This window comes from Carcharhinus amblyrhynchos, chromosome 4, assembly GCF_965287045.1.
Source record: "Carcharhinus amblyrhynchos chromosome 4, sCarAmb.v2.hapA, whole genome shotgun sequence".
NCBI lineage: Eukaryota > Metazoa > Chordata > Chondrichthyes > Carcharhiniformes > Carcharhinidae > Carcharhinus > Carcharhinus amblyrhynchos.
Genome location: NC_137327.1, coordinates 124532772 through 124557984, shown reverse-complemented (window position 1 = coordinate 124557984; position 25213 = coordinate 124532772). Strand labels below are relative to the sequence as shown.

General features: G+C 43.7%; 1 protein-coding gene across 1 annotated transcript in view; it reads right to left on the bottom strand.

Moving 5' to 3' along the window:
* LOC145342327 (uncharacterized) overlaps positions 1 to 25213 on the bottom strand; it is a 123836-nt gene that overhangs the window by 46588 nt on the left and 52035 nt on the right. Inside the window, exons 2-3 of the mRNA XM_080187815.1 lie at positions 13010 to 13086; positions 300 to 462 (exon numbers count right to left, since the gene is read on the bottom strand). Of these exons, the coding sequence (XP_080043941.1) occupies positions 300 to 462; positions 13010 to 13086 (240 nt within the window). The remainder of the gene's footprint in view (positions 1 to 299; positions 463 to 13009; positions 13087 to 25213) is intronic.

The following is a 25213-nucleotide window of genomic DNA, read 5'->3' as shown; positions in this document are numbered from 1 at the left end:
GTCTGGCAATAATGCCACTAAGCCATCGCCTCCCCTTGGAATTGATGCAATGATTGGTTGACGCGGGTTTTGTGAATCAGGTAAACTTTGCAAAATGGCATGGGTGCTCTTGAGGTTACTGAAAATTTGAACCATTTCCTTTAACTGCCCCTGGCTTCAAGCTGCAACCTCCCCAAACCCCCAGTCCCCCACTCCCCTCCTCTCCCTCATCGCTTCCCCGGAATTTGCCAGTGGCAAAACATGGTCTGCTATAGTATATTTATGTGAGTTAACACCTCATTGGGCTGCCTTCTTCTTACCCTGTCTCAGAGTCAGGCAGTGCTGCGGAAGGTTCTGGAATGTTGACATTGCTGCTCGATTGGCACTGTTTCAAACCGTTTTCTCCTCTTGAAGCCGTGGGACCTGTCCTCTTCTTCTTGGCAAAGAAGTTTTTGAAGGTTTTAAATTTTGACTTCTTCTTCCCTGTAAAGAACAAGTAAAGCTCTGAGTGCCAGGTGGACAGGCAGCACAGCTAATTCACTGTCTAATCGCGCGTTATTCATCACACTATTAGCTGCTCTCCCATGAGAGTTGCTCACGACTAGTCTAGGATTTGCAGTCCATTTGCTATAATTAAGTTATTAACTCTTTAGGAGAAATAGCCTAATTAGTTGCTGAGGTCAAATTGAGTTGAATTCTTTCTTGTGGAGGGAAGGTTGCAGGTTGGCCCATCAGTTGTACATTTCAAGCTCCAGGGGTTGAAGTGGAGATCAGATGTGACCTCACAGAATAGCAGAGCTTGCTTGTGGGGCTGAATGGCCTCCTCCTCTTTCTATTTTCCATGTTGCAGACCAGAGGAGGCCCCGGGGTGAAATGAATGTCATTATTTCTCTATTTTTAAACAATTCTAATTACACCATGCATGAGAATTCAGCGGTCTAGCCTTTATTTTCCAATACACACATATGTCTCTCTTTTACTTCCCCTTTTTCTCTCCCTCGAGGGTTTGCTCTTCTTTCCCACGCAAACCAATAACAACAATCCATTTGTACTTCAGTAATTGAAACTCAGGATTTTGTAAATGCTGTGATCGTGATCCTTTGATTGTGTACTGGGGCAGCACAATGGCACAGTGGTTAGCATTGCTGCTTCACGTGCCAGGGATCGGGGTTCTAATTCCTGGCTTGGGCCATTGTCCGTGTGAAGTTTGCACATTCTTCCCGTGTCTTTGTGGGTTTCCTCCAAGCGCTGCGATTTCCTCCCACAGTCCAAAGACGTGTGGGTTTAGTGGATTGGCCATGTTTAATTGCCCCTAGTGTCATGGGGAGGGTACCTGGCTAGGGTAAATGCATGGGGTTATGGGAATAGGGCCTGGGTGGGATTTTGGTCAGTGCAGACTCGATGGGCCAATTGGCTACCTTCTACACTGTCGATTCAATGTATGAAGCGTAAGGAAAGCCTAAAGCCTGAGAGAAAAAAAGATACATTCGACTTTTTTGTAAGTAAAGCTAGCGAAGATAACCAAGATAAGGGCATAAGAACTGGGATCATGGGAAGGCCATTTGGCCCATCAGGCCTGCTCCACATCAAATGGAAATGACTTTTTTGAATATGGCCTTTATTCCACTTCCTTGCCTGCCCCCAGTTACTTGCCCCTCAACTTGTCAATTAAATATCCAGTTCACTAGCCATATCCTGCATTACTCTCTGGGGAAGAGAATTCCAAACTTTAACCACACTCTGGGAGCAGAAATTCCTCTTCCTCCCCATTTTAAATGGGACTCCCCTTATTCTGAAACTGCTAGCGTAGCTGGCAAGCACTTACATCAAAGGAGATTTAAAATCTGCTGTTGAACAAATGTGATATTTGAGATTCTGTAAGATTAGTCAGTTCACTCTACTACTCAGCTTATAATGTTTAATACAAACAGGGATAATTTTGACTTTGTGTGATGGTTAACAACGGGTGTTACTGAGTCAGTATCCTGCTTTACAGTTCTTATTACTAAGTCAGTGGAAATAAAAACAGAGAGAGGTGTAAAACGAGCTGCCAATTTGCTGATTGCCCATTCTAACACTGTTGCACAGAAAATAAATACTTACATTTATATAGCAACTTTCATGAGCACCATCTGTCACAAAGGACTTTAAAGTTAATGACGCCCTTCTGAAGTGTAGTCACAGTTGTAACATTGGAAAGATGGCAGCCATTTTGTACTGAGCAAGTTCCCAGGAACAACAATGTAATAATCATCAGATTATCTGTTTTTATTGGTCGAGGAGCAAATATATGGCCAGGACTTCCCTGATCTTCTTCAAAGTAGTTGCCTTGATTTTACTATTCATTTGAAAGATAACACGTCTGATAGTGCAGCACTTCCTCAGTATTGCATTGGAATGCAATTGGAATCATAGAATCCCTACCATGCAGAAGGAGGCCATTTGGCCCATTGAGTCTACACTGACTACAATCCCACCGAGACCCTATTCCCATAACCCCACATTTGGAGTACTGTGTCCAGTTCTGGTCGCCACACTACCAGATGGACATGGAGGCTCTAGAGAGAGTGCAGAGAAGGTTTACCAGGATGTTGCCTGGTATGGAGGGTCTTAGCTATGAGGAGAGATTGGATAGACTGGGGTTGTTCTCCCTGGAAAGACGGAGAATGAGGGGAGACCTAACAGATGTGTACACAATTGTGAAGGGTATAGATAGGGTGAATAGTGGGAAGCTTTTTCTCAGGATGGAGGTGACGATCACGAGGGGTCACGGGCTCAAGGTCAGAGGGGAGAGGTATAACTCGGATATCAGAGGGACGTTTTTTATGCAGAGGGTGGTGGGGGCCTGGAATGCACTGCCAAGTAGGGTGGTGGAGGCAGACATGCTGGCATCGTTTAAGACTTACCTGGATAGTCACATGAGCAGACTGGGAATGGAGGGATACAAACAACTAGTCCAATTGGACCAATGAGCGGCACAGGCTTGGAGGGCCGAAGGGCCTGTTTCCTGTGCTGTACTGTTCTTTGTTGTATATTTAGCCTGCTAATCCCCCTGACACTAAGCGTCAATTTAGCATGGTAAATCAACCTAACCCAAACACACCTTTGGACTGTGGAAGAAACCGGAGCACCCATACGCGTACATGGTGTGAACATGCAGACGCCACACAGACAGTGATCCAAATTGGAAATCGAACCCGGGTCCCTGGTGCTGTGAGGCAGCAGTGCTAACCACTGTGCCACCATGCCACCCCTAATGAGAATTGAATGAGAATGGAAAATCCTGCTGGTGTGAACAGCGGTAAGATTCTGACCTACGAGTTTCATAAGAACATAAGAACAGAAGAAATAGGAGCAGGAGTAGGCCATCTAGCCCTTCGAGCCTGCCCCGCCATTCAATAAGATCATGGCTGATCTGTCGTGGCTCAGTTCCACTTTCCCGCCCTCTCCCCATAACCCTTAATCCCCTCTCTTATCAAGAACCCATCAACCCGCTTCTTAAAAATATTTAGCGAGGCAGCCTCCACCACTTCAACGTGCAGAGAATTCCAGAGATTCACCACCCTTTGAGTGAAGAAGTTCCTCCTCAACTCCGTTCTAAACCGCCTCCCCTTTATCTTGAGGCTGTGCCCCCTAGTCCTACTGTCTTTTTTGAGCGGGAAGAGTCTCTCCACCTCTATCCTATCCATCCCATTCATCATCTTATACGTCTCAATGAGATCTCCCCTCATTCTTCTAAACTCTAACGAGTACAAGCCTAGTTTATTCAGCCTCTCCTCATAGCTCAATCCCCTCAACTCCGGTATCAGCCTAGTAAACCTCCTCTGCACTCCCTCCAGGGCCAAAATATCCTTGCGCAGGTGCGGCGCCCAAAACTGCACACAGTACTCCAGCTGCGGCCTCACCAATGCCCTATACAGCTGCAGCAAGACCTCCCTACTTTTATATTCAATCCCCCTCGCTATGAAGGCCAGCATCCCATTCGCCTTCCTGACCACCTGCTGCACCTGCAGGCTGGGTTTTTGCGACTCATGCACAAGGACCCCGAGGTCCCTCTGCACCGTCGCCTGCTGCAGTTTTTCGCCCCGTAAGTAATAGTCCTTCCTACCATTCTTCCTACCAAAGTGGACCACCTCACACTTGCCAACATTAAATTCCATTTGCCATTTCCTGGCCCATTCGCCCAGCCTATCTAGATCCTTCTGCAGACTCTCCACACCCTCCGCACAATTTGCCTTTCCCCCAATCTTGGTGTCATCAGCAAATTTCGACACCCTGCACTCGGTTTCAAAGCAACCTGCAGACATCTGTCTTTAAACAAACTCAGCCAGCACTGAAGGCCTCAAAGAGACACAGCTTCACATTAATGGAAAATAAAACATCATGCATTCCACATAAACACCATGGCTACAAGAGCAGGTTCGGGGCTAGGCATTCTGCAGTGAATGGTTCACCTCCTGACTCAATATGTCACAAATCAAGAATGTGATTAAATACTCTCCAGTTGCCTGGATGAGTGCAGCTCCAATGACACTCAAGACACTTAACAGCATCCAACACAATGCAGCCCACTTGATCAGCACCCATTTTACCACCATAAGCATTCACTCCTTTAACCACAGATGCACAGCGGCAGCAGTGTGCACCATCTACAAGATGCACTGCAGGGACTTGTCATGGCTCCTTCAACAACCCCTTCCAAACACACAGATTTGTAAAAGTTAGATCATACTTGATGAAACTGAAGAGAGCATGATTAAAGTGATGGACAGGAAAATGTCCATGAATGCTACTGATACGAACTTCTGGAAGTATTTGAAAATGTCCCTCATGAGAGACTGTTAGCTAAAGTTGAAGCTCATAGATTGATGGCAAATTTAACTCTGCTACAAACCTAGGTCCTCCCATTAATCACAGCTTGCATACCTAAACTCACCTTCCCTCCATTTAATCAAAAACCCCAGGGAGCTTTTCTTTTTGTAGTCAAAAGTCAGTTAGCTCTCTCCTACGTAAACAGTACAAAATTAAAATGAGTAATTATTCTGCTCTTCCAGCATCTGAGCTGCATTCCTACCAGACATACTGACCGCCTATAGAAAAAAAAGCTTCAAAATAGACCCCTTAAACATAAATAATACATATCTACAGCAATAACGCACTATCATCACAATCTCTCTACACATGCACTGTAGGAGCTATTGCTGACTTAAACTGTCTACTAATTATTCAACGAGCCCCTCTTTTGATTATAAGCCTGTGACATTTGCTTTAAGATAGAATAAAGTGAAATAATTAAATATTTTGAAACATAATTAAAATCCATGTAGCATCTTCAATTGCAAAGATTGCTACATGCATTTGTCATGCACTTTTTAATAATAGTGTTAGCCATAATTAGAATTTTAGATAATACATTAATCCTGCTAAATTGTTGGTAAATAAAGCAATGTTGGAATTGTGCCAGAGATAACAGTGCTCATTTGTAATCATTTATGTGTATTCATAAGATATTAAGAGCTTATATCTTTTACCTTGGTCACTGACAAGTATTAAAGAAAGTGGGTGAGATCTGGTGGCACCATTTGCCATGAGTTCAAATCCTATCATGCAGCTCAATCTCATGTGAGGGCAAAGTGGGCTGGCGAAATCTTGTTTTGAGATCCGCACATCCCCTTGTGACATGATCACTGGGCATGACTCTGAATAAAGTTCAATGTAATTAAACAGCTGAATGTTGTGGCGTCCGCCCACAAATATCCTCCACTTCCTGCTGATGTGATGTCATGCGAATCACTACTGGTTTTCAAACACAAAAGCCACTGTGATGGCCACACTATGAGGGGGGGGGGGGGGCAGGGGGGAGGGGGAGCAGTGGGTTGGTGGTTGCACAAGTGCCTGGAGGACATGGGGGTTGAAGGGCAAAGTTGGGCATTGTCCCTTGGGCAGTCCAGAGGAATTGGGCGCTGCCAAGTGGACACCTGTATGGGGCAGTGCCAAGGGGGCTCTGGCAGAGGGGAGGTAACCCTCCTCCATTGTGCGGGACCGGGGAGAGGGGAGGTGTTCGTCTTAGTTTTGTTGAGGGGGGGGGGGGCAGAGGAAGGGGGAGAGGGGAGAACCCAATGAAAGCACTGGGGTAGAGGGAGCGCAATGTAAGCATTCTTGTGGGCGGGTCAGTGCCCTGACACTTAAAAGGGGCCATGATTCCAGAATCCTGGTATGTTTAGGTCCAGTCCCTCCTGCTCGATCCTCACCAGTGCTTTGATATTACACAGAGAGCAACTTAATCAGTCAAGATTAGGGCTTTATGGAGCCAGCGAGTTACACACAGCTTCTCTTCCCTGATTCAGCAGTCTGTGCAATTCTGGAAAAATTCTGCCCTATAACTCCCATAGTCAAATTATTGGATATCCACCACATACATTCTTACAGGAGACAGAAGTACTTAGAAAAAGAAGGCACTTTAGAATTGGATTCCACAGAGTTCTGAGCAACAAGCTGAATAATAAACTAATCGTGAATTAACTGGATTTCATATTTATGTATCGATTACATTTTGAAGCCTCAAAGAGACACAGCTTCACATAAAAAGAAAACAAAACATCATGCATTATACACAAACACCATGGCTACAAAAGCAGGTTAGAGGTTAGGCATTTTACAGTGAATGATTCATCTCCTAACTCTCCAAGAATGTGATTGAATACTTTCCAGTTGCCTGGATGAGTGCAGCTCCAACAACACTCAAGACACTCAACAGCATCCAACACAATGCGGCCCACTTGATCAACAACCATTTTACCACCATAAACATTCACTCCTTTAATCACGGATGCACAGTGGCAACGGTGTGAACCATCTACAAGATGCACTGCAGTGACTTGCCATGGCTTCTTCAACAGCAACTTCCAAACACACACATTTCTAAAAGGTAGATCATACTTGATGAAACTGAAGAGAACATGACTAAAGTGATGGACCTGGAAATATCCATGAATGCTACTGATATGAACTTCCAGAAGCGTTTGATAAAGTCCCTCATGAGAGATTGTTAGCTAAAGTTGAAGCTCATGGATTGAAGGCAAATTATTGACCTCGTTGGGAACTTGACTGGAATGAGGCAGTGAGTAGGGACAAATGGGCAGGCATCCTAATCAGCAGAATATAAGAACATAAGAAATAGGAGCAGGAGTAGGCCATCCAGCCCTTCGAGCCTCTATCCACGCTAACACCCTACCCCCAACTCCATGTCCCTCGACCTTCTGCAATAACCTCTTGTGAGGCACTTTGTCAAACGCCTTCTGAAAATCTAGAAAGACCACATCCACCGGCTCTCCTCTATCCACCGCCCTAGACACATCCTCATAGAACTCCAGTAAATTTGTCAGACACGACTTCCCTGTAATGAAACCGTGCTGCGTCTGCTCTATCAAGCAATTCCCTTCAAGATGCCTTGCAATTTCCTCCTTAATGACAGATTCTAACATTTTACCTACCACAGACGTTAAACTAACCGGCCTATAATTCCCTGCCTTTTGCCTGGCACCCTTCTTAAACAACGGCGTAACATTAGCCGTTTTCCAATCATCCGGCACTTCCCCGGAATCCAGCGACGTTTGGAAAATAACCACCAAGGCATCCACTATCACCTCCGCCATTTCTTTCAGAACCCTTGGATGCATTCCATCCGGTCCTGGGGACTTGTCCACAATCAGCCCCTCCAGTCTGTCGAGCACCGCCTTTCTAGTAACAGTAATGTCATTAAGACCCTCCAGTCCTACCACCTTTCTATCGCTAACACCCGGCAAATTATTCACGTCCTCCTCCGTGAAGACAGAAACAAAAAAGTTATTCAATACCTTAGCCATATCATAATAATAATAACCATAATCAGCAGAATATGTCATGTAAGGATCTGTTTTGAGGCCTGAACAATTTAATAATGACCTAGATTATGGCAGAGAATGTCACACATCCAAGTACATCAATGACAGAAAGGTGATAATGGCATTACGATGACAATGGAAACTTTAATAAACAGTAATAATGTACTTAACACTTCCTCCTTGACCCACTTGCTTGTCCTGAGCATCGCAAAAGTGATTGTGACTAATTAAGGGTTGGACATAAAAACAATCAGGGAGTCCCCAACTTAATCTCAGTCTCACTCTCACATTGTTGCCACAATTAGATTTAACAAAATCATACCTGGAATGGCTGGGTTGTTTCATGAGGAAAGGTTGGACAAGCTCAGCTTGTGTCTGCTGCAGTTTAGAAGAGCAAGACTTGATTGAATCACATAAGATCTTGAGGGGTCTTGACAGTGTGAATATGGAGAGGACGTTTCCCTTCTGTGAGAGGCTCTAGAACTAAGGGTCACTGTTTAAAAATAAGGCGTCAACCATTTTAAATGGAAATGAGGTGAACTTTATTCACCGAGAAGGTCATGAGTCTTTGGCATTCTCTTCCTCAAAAGTCGTGGAAGCAGAGGCTCTGAATATTTTTAAGGCAGAGGTGGATAGATCCTGATAAGCATGGGAGTGATAGGCTGTCAGGAGTAGGTGGATTTAAGGTTACAATCAGATCGGCCATAACCTTATTAAATGGCAGAACAAGCTCAAGGGACTGAATGGCCTGCTCCTGCTCCTTGTTCATACGTTTGTATGTTGACCAATGTGGATCAAGTACACCATAAAATATTACTGGGGGGTTTGTTGTTAGAATCATAGAATCCCAACAGTGCAGAAGGAAGCCATTTGGCCATCGAGCTTGCACTGACCACAATCCCACCCATTTTGACTCTGGATATTCGATAGAGAAATCCACTTATGTTGCAACAAAAATGGACACAACAATATTAATTCTTAGAAAAGGCTTTGAACTGAAATCTGCCAGGAGAAATACTGAACTCAAACTAGCCACAGATACAAGGTGAGTCTATTTAGCTCATTGAACACAATCTTTCAGTTAGGTCATCGCCTGTCTTTATTTATTTATTACTGTCACAAATAGGCTTATATTAACACTGCAATGAATTTAGTGTGAAAATCCCCTAATCGCCACACTCTGGCGCCTGTTCAGGAAAACTGAGGAAGAATTTAGCATGGCCAATGCACCTAACCAGCACGTCTTTTGGATTGTGGGAGGAAACCAAAGCACCCGGAAGAAACTCACGCAGACACCAGGAGAATGTGCAGGTTCCGCACGGATAGTCACCCAAAGTGGGAATCGAACTTAGATCCCTGATGCTGTCCTAATCACTGTGTCACTGTACCACACCCCTCCACTCCCCTCTTCAACTTCACCTACCTTCTGTATCTCTTAACACACCTTCCCAACAAAATTTCTACATTTAGATCTAAAGTTTTGATCACGTTGAATTTTATTTGACTTTGATACTGTGATTTGCTACTTTGGCCAGGAGGAAGTACAGTAAGGAAAATTTGTAATTTCTATAAGAGTCTATGGAATCTGCGAGAGTATGCGTGTGTGTGTGTGTGTGTGTGTGTGTGTGTGTGTGTGTGTGAATGATAGGCAGTTTAATGGGTTTATTACTGACATCAATAAAGGAGTCTTTGGCGAATCTACACCATCAAAGCTGTCGCGGATGTAGCTAAGAAAGTTCTACAGGCTATACTGTTCAGGTGATGATCCTCTCCGTGGTACTCAGATGGAATATGGCAGCTGACAAAAGTTATTCGAGAGGCCAATTGATTGAGTGGAAAAATGAGAGATCCCACATAGCAAAGGCTGAGTTAGGGGACATCGGAACTGCACTAGGTGCCGCATGTCTGAGGGCAGTGACGCAGGCACTTTGTGGTTGTGTAGGATGAGTCTTTGTTGTGCTGATTATTTAAAATGAAACTTACCTTTTCTATTTGAAGTATCATTTGCCTGTTAATTCATGTTTAATCTGCACTGATTTTAATCCATGTAAAAGTAAAAGATACAAAAAGTAAAACGTTGTTGACATTCTTTTTCATTTAGAGGTCATTTGGTACATTCTTCCTTGCTGCCATCAGACTTTTAAATGGGTCTATCTTATATTAAGGTAAAAGCAAAACACTGCAAATGCTGGAATCCGAAACAAAAACAGAAAATGCTGGAAAATCTCAGCAGGTCTGACAGCATCTGTGGGGAGAGAATAGAGCCAATGTTTCGAGTCTAGATGACCCTTCATCAGAACCTTATACTGAGTTAACCTTTCTCTATACCCTGGCTAGAAATGTAACACTATATTCTGCACCCTCTCCTTTCCTTCCACCAATGTACTCCATGAATGGTATGCTTTGTCTGTATATCATGTAAGGATCAATATTTTTCACTGTATACTAATATACGTGACAATAATAAATCAAATCAAATCAAATCACCATTCCCCAGAAGGATCTTACCAGTTTCTACCAAATTTCATAGCAAGACTGTGATAAAATTTGAATTTTAGTTGTTGCCACGAGATCAGTCAACAGAATTTTATTCCATTGGCTTGTAACTTCAATAGATTTTACACATATAGTTAATGTCATTAATACCACAGGCTAAAACCACACAAGAAGCCCCCAGCCAGATGGATTGTCTCCCTTTTATCAGATTGAAAACCGTCATATGTGAAGTTAGCATTTTCTCCAACCTTCTATCCACATTGATTTAACTCCAGGCTTGAAACATTTTTCTGTTTGTTTTGCAACCTAACCTGGCACTTGGCACATAAACATGTGAAGCAAATGTCACTTCAAGGCTTGTTCCTATAGTCTGGAAGCAATTCCAAATGTTACACAGTAATGCCATGTAATTACTCTGGGGAAGAGAAGGATGTTTGTGCTGACTGATGGGGTTTTAAACAGCCAACCATTATTGTTATCTATAACATGAGGTAGGGGAAAACCGCAGCAGTAGCTTCTTTATTTTTGTGCATTTTTTTTTCTTTCCTCACATGTAATTAGCTTGCAGAGAAATCTAATTCAAAACACCCACAATGTTTTTGTTAGAAGATTGCCAAGCTTGTGGATAGAGAAAGGATGAACACGTGACTTTTGTGAAACAGCAACTCCATGTACAGTGTCTCTCTTGCTTAATTGAAACACAAATGCCTAAATACATACTGGGTCATTGATTTTTCTGGCCTGAGACCCACCCAGTCAATGCCTAGAGACAGCGTAGACAGCGAGGCCAAACTTGTCAGTCAGTTCAATGAAGGAGAATGCCTCACAGCTGAAGATTTATCTTTGGCTTACGCTGAGCCTGCATGAAGAACTACAGCTAGGACTCAATGATAAAGTGCACTGGATAACCATTGGTTGGTGTAGTGCCTTTGACACTAGCTGTTCGCAACTGGGACCTGGGCTGATGGGCTGAAGGCCTTTATCATCTGCTGGTTGCATAAAATCCCTAGTGAAACAAGTTTTGGGTAGTCTCAATCAATGTCCATATCTATATGGCTCAGTTCTCTGAGTGAGAATGTTGTGTTCACAACCCCACTCCAGGACATGACTGCAAAGGTCAAGTGTGGCCCATGGGGAGCCTGTGGCCTAGTGGTATTATAGCTGGGCTATTAATCCAGAAACTCAGCTAATATTCTGGGGACCCGGCTCTGAATCCCACCACAGCAAATGGTGGAACTTGAATTCAATAAAAAATATCTGGAATTAAGAATCTACTGATGACCATAAAACCATTATTGGGAAAACCCATCTGGTTCACTAATGCCCTTTCGGGAAGGACATCTGCCATCCTTAGTTAGTCTGGCCTACATGTGATTCCAGAGCCACAGTTGACTAGCAACACAGAGTGACAGACTGGGTATGGTTCATTTATAATGACTACATTAAAAAAGATATAAAAAAGAAAATGCTGGAAATTTGATAAGAAGTATTCAAAATGACGAGGGGTGTAGACAAAGTAGATAGGGAGAAACTTCCTTTCGGTGGATGGCTTGAGAAAGAGAGGATCCAGACTTAAGGTCATCAGCATAAGAAACAATGGAGACGTGAAGAAGAAAGTTTTACAGGTGAATGGTTAAGATCTGAAATGTGTTGGCGTAGTGTGAGATAGAGGCAGATTTAATCAAGGCAAAAAAGAGGAATTGGATTATTATCTGAAAAGGAAGAATGTGCAGGGTTAGTGGGAATGGCACTAAGTCAATTGCTCCTTCAGAGAGCCAGTATAGGCCAATGGGCCGAATGGCCTATTTCTGTGCTGCAACAATCCTGTGATATCCAACAGGTCAGGCAGCATCCGTTGGAAAAGAAACAAGAGTTATTGGCAAGAAGTCTCCGGCTGTTTGCGTCCTGCTGCTGCCGCCACCTAGAACGGTGAATTTGGCACAGTGGGCCTGGAGATTTCCAGTTGGGGGCGAGGTTGGAGAATCTGGCCCAATGGTTCAGATCAATGATGACCCTTCATCAGAAGCTTCAACAAAGACAGTCCCTCATACCAAGTGTCAAAGCTGTCAATGAATTAATTCCAAATTCAAGAAGGTCATCTTACTTTATCTGCTGGGAATATTTGAACATATTGGAAAAGAACGGTAGCTTCAGTATCGCAGTTTTCTGATGCCTGAAAGGTTTGCATGCTGTATAATGGAAAAACAATCCAATAGCTAGATGTCAAAATTATCCTTATTTTCTCACTCAAACCATTTTGATTTTCACTCCTGTCAAGTTAATGCAGATACACAAATCAACTGATACCAAAGCCTTGATGTCTTTTATCACCGAATTATGATATTGATGGTAACCTGTGTCAGTTGGGATGCAAAGTACACAGGCAGCATCCCGCAAGGACATTGGGTCTACTTCCTCATTCTAACGCTCTTGGAAAATCAATCTGACAGTTTGTGAGCCCCGTAGAAAGTCAGAAAGCTTTACCTAGGGAAGTAAATCTCTGGAAAATATTTAAGGTTGAAATGATGTCAATATTATCACGAGTTCTCAGTATTCACTACTCAATAGGCGAAGACCTGAGCAACCAGTTCCAACACAAAGTCCCATCGGCTTCTACAATATGCTAAATGGATTAATCAAAAATAACATACCTGAGCATTCTTCATTGAGCTCTTCAGCCTCTGAAGCCTGCCTTATGTCTGACAATCCAGTAGCCATCTTGTGCTCCCTGTAGGGGAAGAAGTCAGACCATTATTGAGGCAAGAACTGAAGGAGCGAAGAGACCATAGAATCGCAGAAGCCCGATTGTGCAGAAGAAGGTCTTTTAGCCCACCAGGCCTGCACCAACAACAATCCTACACAGGTCCTATCTCCATAACCCCATATATTTACTCTGTTAATCCTCCTGATGTTAATGGTCAGTTGGGCATGGCCAATCCACCTAACCTGCACATGTTTTGGACTGCGGGAGGAAACCGGGGCACCTGAAGGAAGCCCATGCAGACGTGGGGGAGAAGGTGCAGACTGCACAAAGACAGTCACCCAAGGTCGGAATTGAACCGGATCTCTGTTACTGTGAGGCGAAAGTGCCAACCACTGTGCCACCATGCCACCCAAAGATCTCAGAGGATTCTAAGATGGGAAGAGGCTTCAGAGTTCGGGAGGAGAGGGGCCATGGAGGGGTGTGAAACAAGTATTTGTTTCATCACATGTATGGCTAAGTGACTGAAAAGTGAAGAATCACACAACCTCAAAAGGTTTTTTTGTCTGGAATCATTCCTGTCTCTTTCTCAGACGGTTGGATCTTTATAACATTCCCATTGATGTTTAGCAGCTGCTCTGCGCCTTGTGATTCCTTCAGTACAAAAGTGTAGCATTTTATCGCTGAACATTACTGAATTTTAAATATAAGCAGCTGATCTAGTCATAAAGTTTTCCAACAAGTACTTTGGTATGTGACTGATGTTAAGTCTAATTTGCTCTCTTCCCTCTTACAGTCTTTCACTTTCTTCTTCTCCACCACCAACGCTGTCACTGAGTGGGAATTATTGGACCACCCATTGGACAGATCGATGCTGAGCGTCTGTGAGATAACAGAGTGTTTTTTGTCCCCACTGAAGACTTCCCTTTCCACCCCCATATCAACCCCTTTACCCCTCCCCTGCTTCCTCCAGTTTACCCCTTCTCTCTTCTCCAAATGAATTGACTAAAAAATACACCCAAGGAATTAACTACCTACCTTGCATTACGTTGATCTTTTTCTACACCCTAGCTATGACTGTAACGCTACATTCTGCACTCTTTCCTTTCCTTCTCAATGAATGGTATGCTTTGTCTGTATAGCGCGCAAGAAACAATACTTTACGCTGTATACTAATACATGTGACAATAATGAATCAAAATAAAAAAAAGAGACAATAATGGGATCCAAATTTTCACAAAAAGACTTGTATTTATATAGCACCTTTCACCTCCTGAGGCTGCCCCAGATGGCTTTCTCAACCAGTAAAGTATATATTCTGCACAGTCTATGCTGTAGTGTGGGAAAACAGCAATCAATATGTGCACAGTAAGCTAACACAAGCAGCAATGTGGTACTGAGAAAGTAACCGGCTTTCATTCAGTGGGGCAGCACAGTGACATTGTGATTAGCACTGCTGCCTCACAGTGTCAGGGACCTGGGTTCAATTCCCGGCTTGGATCACTGTCTGTGTGGAGTCTGTTCTCTCTGTGTCAGTGTGAATTTCCTCTGGGTGTTCCAGTTTCCTCCCACAGTCCAAAAATGTGCTGGTTAAGTGCATTGGCCATGCTTAAATTGTCCCTCCTTGTACCCTAACAGGCGCTGGAGTGTGGCGCCTAGGAGATTTGCACAATAAGTTCATTGCCGTGTTAATGTAAGCCTATTTGTGACCAATAAATAATTCTTAATATTTGATTTATTATTATACTGTGTTAATACACATGTGAAAAGTATTGTTTCTTGTGCCCTGTACAGACAAAGCATGCCATTCATAGAGAAGGAAACGAGAGCGTGCAGGGATGTAGTGTTACAGTCATAGATTGCATTAAAGCATTGTTAGAGAGTTTAAAAGAGTTAGAATGAAGTTTTAGAAGCATAGAATGAGAGTAAAAGATAGAATTAGAAGGTATGCTGGGCATAGCTTACAAGAAGTTGCCTCACTCCGCAGCCACCTTGATTATGACAATTTGGTTTAGGGATGAATGTTGGCTGAGGATTCAGAGGAGACCCCCTCCCCCCTCCTCGGTCTTCTTGGAAAATGTGCCTGGTGATCTTTTATGTTAAAGTGACAGACAGCAGGTTAACTCTTCTCCAAAGAACTGCACCTGCAACAGTGTAGCAGCCCCTCTGTACCACGTTGGAATATTAGCCTAGATTTTGCGCTAAAGCTGCTAGGTCGCGGTTTGAATTCCACAACCATCTGACGCAGAGATGAGAATACTGCCAGCTAAGTCACAGCTGCGTCTGTGTGTCTCTGACACTGAGCTCAGTGCTCTAATGAGGGGGCCCTTGGGCAACACTTCATATTCAGTCTTTTATAGGTCTGATGGGAAAGCAATATTGTGGGGTCTCATCTCTTAAGTGTTAGGAGCTAATTGATTTATCAAGCAGAGGTGTTGAGTGGAACAAAATATAACCAAATAGTTCTACTGATTTTCCTAGGCTTTCATTCTGAATGCTTTAAATGTACAGAATATCATAATATCATATCATAGAATCCTTACAGCGCAGAAGGAGGCCATTCAGCCCATTGAGCCTGCACAATCCCAACCACCCCATCCCCATAACCCCTGCTAATCCCCCTGACACTAAAAGGTAATTTAGCATGGCCAATCCACCTAACATGCATATTCTTGGAGTTAGAACAAGTTGGAATCTAACGAGTGCTTTGTCAGTCCGATCTGCAATATCTATTTCTTAAGGGCTAAGAATTGGTAATAAAAACAGAAAGTGAACACAAGGACACAAGAAATAGAGACAGGAGTAGGCCACCAAGCCCATGAAGCCAGCCTCACCATTCAATTTGATCATGGCTGATCTATGCCGGCCTCAGTTCCTTTTAAAATAGGACCATAGAAACCCTACAGTGCAGACGGAGGCCATCCGGCCCACTGGGTCTGCACCAACAACAATCCCCACCCAAGCCCTATCCCACAACCCTACGCATTTGCCCTACTAGTCTCCCTAACACTAAGGGGCAATTAAGCACGGCCACTCCACCTCAACCACACATTTTTTCTGTGCCATTTCCCCGTTTTCTCCTATTCCTCAATCTATCAAATATTTATCCAACTCCACTTTAAATATTTCTCGCCTCCACCATCCTTTGGGCCAGAGAATGCCAGAGATTTGCCATCCTTTGCAAGAAGAAATTTCTACACACCTCCCTCTATCTTGCAACTCTGTCCCCTTGTTTGAGAATCTTCCACCAGTGAAAACATCTCACCGCCTACCCTATCGAGACTGCTCAGGATCTTATATGTTTGAAATACTCAGCAAGACTGAGAGTGATTGAGATGATTTCAATCAAAAGTCATCGACCGGAAAAGTCAACTCTGTTCCTTTCTCTGTAGATGCTTCCAGGACTCCTGCGAGTATTTCCAGCATTTTCTGCTTTTAGTTACAAATTCTAGCATCCACAATATTCTGCTTTTGGCTAAAAATTGTTGCTGGCCCACCCATACCCTTGCGATTGGAGATAGGAAAGACACAAACTTATTGTTATCTCTTCATGTGCCTGATTGTAATGTTGCTCCAACTGGGGCACATACTGCCCATTGCCTGTCTGCTAAGTTTGGGGGGGGGGGGGGGGGGGGCAAACAAAGCATACCGTTCATAGAATACTTAGGGAAGAAGGGAAGATGTGCTGCAGTTACAGATAGGGTGAAGAGATATATATGATAGGGCCATTCAAAATTCATGGCAAGGTGGCACAGTGGTTAGCACTGCTGTCTCACACCGCCAGGTACCTGGGTTTGATTCCCGGTTTGGGTCACTGACTATGCAGAATCCACTTGTTCTCCCCATATCTGTGGGTTTCCCCCTGGTATTCTGGTTTCCTCCCACAGTTTGAAAGATGCACTGGTTAGGTCCATTGGCCGTGCTAAATTCTCCCTCAGTGTACCTGAACAGGCATCTGAGTGTGGCGACTTGGGGATTTTCACAGTAACTTCATTGCAGTGTTAACATAAGCCTACTTGTGACACTAATCTGACAACAATACCACCCAGGCCCCATCCCCATAACCTCACACATTTGTCCTGCTAATCTCCCTGACATTAAGGGGCAATTTAGTACAGCCAATCCACCTCACTCACACATCTTTTCTTTGCCATTTCCCTGTGTTACCCTATTCCTCGATCTATCAAATATTTATCCACCTCCACTTTAAATACTTCTAATGATTCAGCCTCCACTACCCCTTGAGAATGCCAGAGTTTCACCACCCTCTGCGAGAAGAAATTTTGGAATGTCTAATACAGATAGGAAATATACAATAAATAGCAGAATCCTTAACAATATTGATAGGCAAAGGGGTCTGGGTGTACAGGTACACAGGTCACTGAAAGTGGCAACGCAGGTGGAGAAGGTAGTCAAGAAGGTGTACAGCATGATTGTCTTCATCGGCCGGGGCATTGTGTTTAAAAATGGCAAGTCATTTTGCAGCTTTATAGAACCTTAGTTAGGCCGCACTTGGAATATAGCATTCAATTCTGTTCACCACAATACCGGAAGAATGTGGAGGCTTTGGAGATGGTAAAAGAGGATAGAAAAGATTTACCAGGATGTTGCCTGGTATGGAGGGCATTAGTTATGAGGAGAGGTTGGAGAAACTTGGTTCGTTCTCACTGGAGTGACGGAGGTTGAAGGGAGACCTGATAGAAATCTACAAGATTATGAGGGGCAGGGACTGAGTGGAGAGTCAGAAGCTTTTCCCCAGGGTGGAAGAGTCAATTACTAGGGGGCATGGGTTTAAGGTGCAAGGGGCAAGGTTTAAAGGACATGTAAGAGGCAGATTTTTTACACAGAGAGTAGTGGGTGCCTAGAACTCGTTGCCGGGGGAGGTAGTGGAAGCAGGTACAGTAGTGACTTTTAAAGGGTGTCTTGACAAGTACATGAATAGGATGGGAATAGACGGATAGATGGATATGATCCCCAGAAGGATAGGGGGTTTTAGTTAAGTCAGGCAGCATGGTTGGTGCAAGCTTGGCGGACCGAAGGGCTGTCATTTTCTTTGTTCTTTAATAAACGCACTTAAAAAGTCTGCTGGCAACAGGGAAGAGGCTGTTCTTGAGTCAGTTGGTACATAATCTCAGAAGTTTGTATCTTTTTCCCGATGGAAGAAGGTGGAAGAGAGTATATCCAGGGTGCGTGCGGTCTTTGATTATGCTGGCTGCTTTGCCGAGGCAGCTGGAAGTGTAGACAGAATCAATGGATGGGAGGATGGTTTGAGTGATAGATTGGGCTTTGTTCATGACCCTTTGTAGTCCCTTGCAGTCCTGGGCAGAGCAGGAGCCATACCAAGCTGTGACAAAACCAGACTGAATGCTTTCTGTGGTGTGTAAGGTTCTATAAGGTTGTCTCTCAATCTTCCAAACTGCAATGGATGCAGGCCGGCCATTCCTTGTAAGATACCCAATGCCTGTCCCAGGCACTGGTTGAGTGAACTTTCTTCTAACTGCTTTCTGACATAGCCAGCAGACCTGGCTTGTGATTGCTTGACCCCAACTCTGGATGGTCCAGATGAAAGGTGTTGCTCAGTCTTGATGCTCTAACTATGATAGCTTACACAAAACAACTTCTAAAGCTTGTTGCTCTTCTCCATCGAGTGCTTTGCCTGCATCATCTAATTTCTAAACACTTCCTCACAACATACGCATACGATTTATTTCCCCAGTTCAAATACTGAAGCCCTCCAGCCCTTTTGTTGTCTGCCAATCTGATAGATCTGCTCTTCCCAGAAATGTGTATGTGTTTAAAGTAACATTTAAGGAGCTTTGCCAAGCTTGTGAGGTGTTTGTTTATTATAACTGGTTTATGTTCCAAACTGCCTCGCCACAATGAATCAGAGAAATAATCGTTTGTAAAATCAATGGCTTCAAGATCACTTGAATTTAAATTACATAATAGTTTGTAAATCACTCAATTCTAATGCATAATTGTAACTGGAAGGGCAAATGTTAACCACAACATCAGCAGCATTATAGGAGGCAGAGGTTCAGTGGTAATGCTCTGGGGATTTGTGTTTGAATCCCACCACAGTAGACGGTAAAATTTGAATTCAATACAGATTCGGAACTAAAAGTCTAATGATGACCATGAAACTATTGTCGATTGTCATAAAAATCCATCTAGTTCTCTAATGTCCTTTAAGTTAAAGTTCATTTATTAGCCACAAAAACGCTGCAATGAAGTTACTGTGAAAATCTCCCAGTCGCCAGACTCTGGTGCCTGTTTGGGCATACAGAGCAAATTTAGCGTGGCCAATGCAACTAATCGGCACGTGTTTCAGACTGTGGGAGGAAACTAGAGCACACTGAGGAAACCCATGCAGACATGGGGAGAACATGCAAACTCCACACAGTGTCCCAAGCCGGGAATCGATCCTGCGCCCCTGCTGGTGTGAGGCAGCATTGCTAACCATTGTGACGGCAGATTACTTTCCTTTAGATAATTACCTGGGTCTGGTCTATATGTGACTCCAGACCTACTGCAATGTGGTTGACTCCTAAATGCCCTCAGAGATGGGCAATAATCACTGGCCCAGCCAGCGAAGCCCTCACACTGTGAACAAATGAAAAAAAAAATCCCATTCTCTTCAGTTGAATAATGTTATGGGATTATTTCTTCTCTTGTTTATTCTTTGAGATAAAGGTGACCACATTCATCACCTGCCATGTTTTGGTTGGGTTCCAGCAGGTACGTTTTAAGTAATGTGTTGTTTTATGGGATTTGGGTATTGCTGATAAAGCCCATCCCTAATTGCCTCCGACAGTGGTTGCTCGGCCACTTCAGAGGGCAGTTAGGGATCAATGCTGTGGATCTTGGGTCACATGTAAACCAGACAAGGTAAGGATGGCAGATTTTCTTCCCTAAGGTACATTGGTTAAACCAGCTTTACAATAATTTATGACAGTTTTATTGTCACCATTACTGAAACCAGCTTTCAATTCCAATTTTTTACTGATTGAATTTAAATTCCCAGGAGCACAAGTAAAAGGAGCAGGTGCCCAAATGTGGTCTTCTGGATTACTCTTGCTCCCGTAGGAGACTGCCAAATCTGGTATCTGTCCAAATGGCTCTGCTGCCAACAGGACAGGATACTGCACATGACTGGATTTTGGAAGAATTGCTGGGTTGGGATTTCTTCTTTTTGTGTTCCCCTCTGCTTCTGATACGTGATTACTATCAAAGGAAGCTGCAGCATTTTGCAACCTGCGTAAAACCCCACCCAAGGCTCAAAGTCAATGTCAAAACTCCTAAGAGAAGCCTTCAGACTGTTCTTGTAGCATCTTCTATGACCACAATGAGAGTACACCCCAGATTCAAGCTCTCCATAGAAGTTTCAGTTTGGTGAGTGAATATCATGTATTTTGGCTACATGATTTGATTTGATTTGATTCATTAGTGTCACATGTATGAGTATGTTCTGTTAATTAAGCACTAGACGGACAAAGCGTACCGTACATAGAGAAGGAAAGGAGAGAGTGGAGAATATAGTGTTACAGTATAGGGAAAGATCAACTTAATATGAGATATGTTCATTCAAAAATCAGCAGGGAAGAACCTGTTCTTGAGTTGGTTGGTACGTGATTTCAGACTTTTGTATCTTTTTCCTAACAGACGAAGTGGGAGAAGTATGTCCAGAGTGCTTGGGGTCCTTAATTATGTCGGCTGCTTTTCCAAGGCAGTGGAAAGCATAGATAGAGTCAATGGATGGGAGGCTGGTTTGCGTGAAGGATTGGGCTACAGTCACGATCCTTTGTAGTTTCTTGCAGTCTTGAACTGATCAGGAGCCATACCAAGCTGTGATACAACCAGAAAGAATGCTTTGTCTGGTGCATCTGTAAAAGTTCATGAGAGTTGTAGCAGACATGCCAAATGACCAGCCGGACTGAGTGGTGACTCAGGTGTCCTGCTGGTGTGAACGCTTGGCATGCCAGCTCAAGTGAACAGCTCAGTGTCTGGTATTTTGTCTGCCAACTAAACTTTAGAAGCTCTGAAGGTGGCTCGTGTAAAAGTGGTTGAGTCTCTTGGCATGAGGCGATTAGACAACGTTTGCTAAATAATGCTCAGTTTGCTAAAAATTACGCTGACATCCAATTTAATACTTTCAGTCAGACTCACAGTGTGGCACATTTGCCTGTATTGGAATCTACATATATTAATACACAGGGCCTGGTTCTTTGCAGACAGAAAGATCAGATATACACATTGTACCTGTTACAGCTGAACAAAATAAATTACAGCCATTTGCTGGTTTATTCCTTGGGGCAACATCTCGACCAATCAGGGTCAAACCACCTGGCTTAAATTTATACAAGGCTTGGCAGTTAACTGTCAGTCACCTGGTGCATTCTTCATGGCAACACTTCTACCAATCAGAGTCTACTTGCCAGCCAATTAGCTTATGCAATATAAACTGCCGTTATACTCTTTTATTGGTATTCGTGCAAAATATTCTGATGCGTGCAAGACAGAAAAGCTTCGACATGTCTCTTTTTCCAGTAATACTTTCAGTTTTGTTGGCAGACTGACTCCCCTTTGTTCCCAGACTGACATTCAAATCTGCTGAAGGCTACATGTGTTAAGGTAATTCATGCATGTGTCTAATCGTCATATAGATAGCTCAAGAGAGTGTGCTGCCAAGACAATGTACTCACTTCTTGCAGGTTCTGCTCCCAGGCTGAAACACTGGGTTTGAGATAGGCTTTTCCTGGAGCAGGCTACATGCTGCTTGGAGGCTAAGTTGGTTGCATGCATTGGAGAACAAGTGCATGCCACATTGCATGTCCAGCTCTGAACCAGCAGCTAGAGAACAGCCATCAGCAAATAGGGACATTGCAAAGTCTATCCTTGGAGGCATCCACTTGAAGAGACAGGCAAGTCTCGGTATAATGTCTCATCTGAAAGACAGCATCTTTTGACAGTGCAGCACTCCCTCAGTGCAACAGCATAGTTGTCAGCCTAGAGTACATATTCAGGATTCTAGAGTGGTGATTGAACTCCTAACTTGCTGGCTCAGAGATAGTGAGATGGCTACTCACTAAGTGAGCCATGGCTGACATCCAACAAATTCTGGACTACAACTCAGTAGCTCATCCAAACGAATTTGTGTTTTAAAATCTCTCCACGGCAGTGTATGGATCAAGATTAGTTAGTGAAATAAAATTAGAGTGAAACTCCCTTCCGTATATAAAGATTTAATTTCTTTCAGTGGCACAGTGGTTAGCACTGCTGCCTCACCGCGCCAGGGACCTGGGTTCAATTCCAGCCTCCAGTGACTATCTGTACAGAGTTTGCACATTCTCCATGTGTCAGCATGGGTTTCCTCACGCAGTCCAAAGATGTGTGAGTTAGGTTGATTGGCCATGCAAAATTGCCCCTTGGTGTCAGGGGGATTATCAGAGTAAATAAGGGAGCGGGGGTTACAGGGATAGGGTCTCGGTGAAATTGTTGTTGGTGCATCCTTGATGGGCTGAATGGCCTTCTTCTACACTGTAGGGATCCTATGATTTTATAACCAGTTCTGAAGAAGAGTCATACTTAATTTTCTAAAAATTCTTTCATGGCAAGTGGATGTCGCTGGCTAGACCACTATGTGTTGCCAATCAACCGCCCTTGAACTGAGTGGCTTGACTGGGCCATTTCAGAGGGCAGCTAAGAATCAACCACATTGCTGTGGCTCTGGAGTCACATGTAGGCCAGACCAGGTAAGGATGGCAGATTTCATTCCCTACAGGACATTAGTGAACCAGATGAGTTTTAAAACAAATCAGTGGTTGGATGGCACAGTGGTTAGCACTGATGCCTTACAACACCAGGGACCCACAGGTTTGATGCGACTTGGGTGACTGTATGGAGTTTGCTCATTCTTCCCGTGTTTACGTAGGTTTCCTCCGGGTTGTCTGGTTTCCTCCCACAGTCAAAAGATGTACAGTTAGGTGGATTGACCATAGTAAATTGCCCTTAGTGTCCAAAGGTTTTTTTTAATTGAATTCAAATTCGACCACTGTCTATGATGGGGATTGGAACTTGTGTCCCCTGAGCACATAGAGTCATAGAGGTTTTCAGCATGGAAACAGGCCTTGGGTCCAAGCTGTCCATGCCGCTCATTTTTTTTAGAAACCCCTAAGTTAATCCCAATTGCCTGCATTTGGCCCATATCCCTCTATACCCATTGTACCCATGTAACTATCTAAATGCTTTTTAAAAAATAAAATTGTACCCGCCTCTAATACTACCTCTGGCAGCTTGTTCCAGACACTCACCACCCTCTGTGTGAAAAGATTGCCCATCTGGACACTTCTGTACCTCTCCCCTCTCACCTTAAACCTATGCCTTCTAGTTTTAGACTCCCCTACCTTTGGGAAATGATATTGACTATCTACCTTGTCTATGCCCCTCATGTGGGTCTTTGGATTACTCGGTCAGTGACATCACTATGGCACAATCTCCCCTCTACAGATGCTATCAACGTGCCGATTATCTCCAACACCTTCTGTTTTTACTCAATGTTAACCTGAAGTTCGAATGAAGTCCTATCTGTATATCTACCAACACCACTAGAACAGATTATCTGATTGTTATCTCATTGCTGAATCTGAGAACTTGCAGTGTGCAAAATGGTAAGGATAAAACCAGCAACTACAGACTAATCAGTTTGACTTCAGTGGTACTGAACATATGAAAACCATAGGTCAGGACAAAATCAATAGTCACTTTTTATTTTATTTATTAGTGTCACAAGTAGGCTTATATTAAGACTGCAATGAGTTAATTGTAAAAATCCCCGAGTCGACACACTCCAGCACCTGTTTGGGTACACTGAGGGAGAATTTAGCATGTACAATGGACCCTAACCAGCACATCTTTCAGACTGTGGGGGGAAACCGGAGCACCCAGACAAAACCCATGCAGACATGGGGAGAATGTGCAGACTTAGCAGAGACAGTGACCCAAGGCCAGAATTGAAGCAGGGTCCCTGGTGCTCTGAGGCAGCAGTGCAATCACTGTGCCACCATGCCGCCTGATGTGGTGTATGAGGATTCTCAAAAGGCATTTGATACAGTGCCACACAACAGACTTGTGAACAAAACTCTAGCTCTCAGAGTGAAAGGGAAAGTAGGCGTTTGGACAAGAAATGGGCTGAATGACAGGAAACAGTCAGTAGTGAGAAGTGGTTGATTTTCAGATTAGAGGAAAGTGTGTAGTGGCGATCCCCAGGGGTCATTGTTGGGGCCCTTGCTCTTCCTGATACATACTAATGACCTAGATTGTAGTGTTTTAAGACATGATTTCAAAATTTGCAAATGGTACCAAGATTGGAAATGTTGTCAACTGTGATGAGGATCGTCATGGGCTGCAATCTTCTGACCCTGTCATGGCGGGACCTGATGCAGGAGGTTTGGCAGCACAGCCAAAAGTCCATTGACTTCTAACAGGGCTGGACAATCCCAGCGATGGATGGGGCTTGGACATCCTGAACTTCAAAAGGAATTATACATGTTGGAAACTAGGACAGACGAGTGGCAGCTGAAGTTCAATGCAGAGAAATGAGAGGTGATTCATTTTGACAGGAAGAATATGACAAGACAGTCTAAAACACAGGGAGGAAATCTTCAGGAGGTGCAGGAAAAGAGAGATCTCAGTGCATATGTCATTGAAGATGGTAGGGCATGTTGAGAGAACAGTTAATAAAGCAAATACAATGTTAGGTTTTATTTATTGGAGCATTATGTAGAAGAGTAAGGAGATCATGTTGAACTTGTATGAAACGCTAGTTGGCATCTGGAGCTTTGCTTCCAGTTTTCATCTCCAAACTCCATGGCCTGGGCCTCGGCTCCTCCCTCTGCAACTGGATCCTGAGCTTCCTGACCCACAGACCACAATCAGTAAGGATAGGCAACAACCATCCTCACCATCATCCACCATCATCCTCCACACCAGTGCCCCACAAGGCTGTGTTCTCAGCCCCCTATTATACTCGTTACACACCTCTGACTATGTGGCCAAACTCCCCTCCAATTCAATTTTCAAGTTTGCTGATGACACCACCGTAGTGGGTTGGATTTCCAACAGTGACAAGAAAGAGTACAAGAATGAGATAGAATAT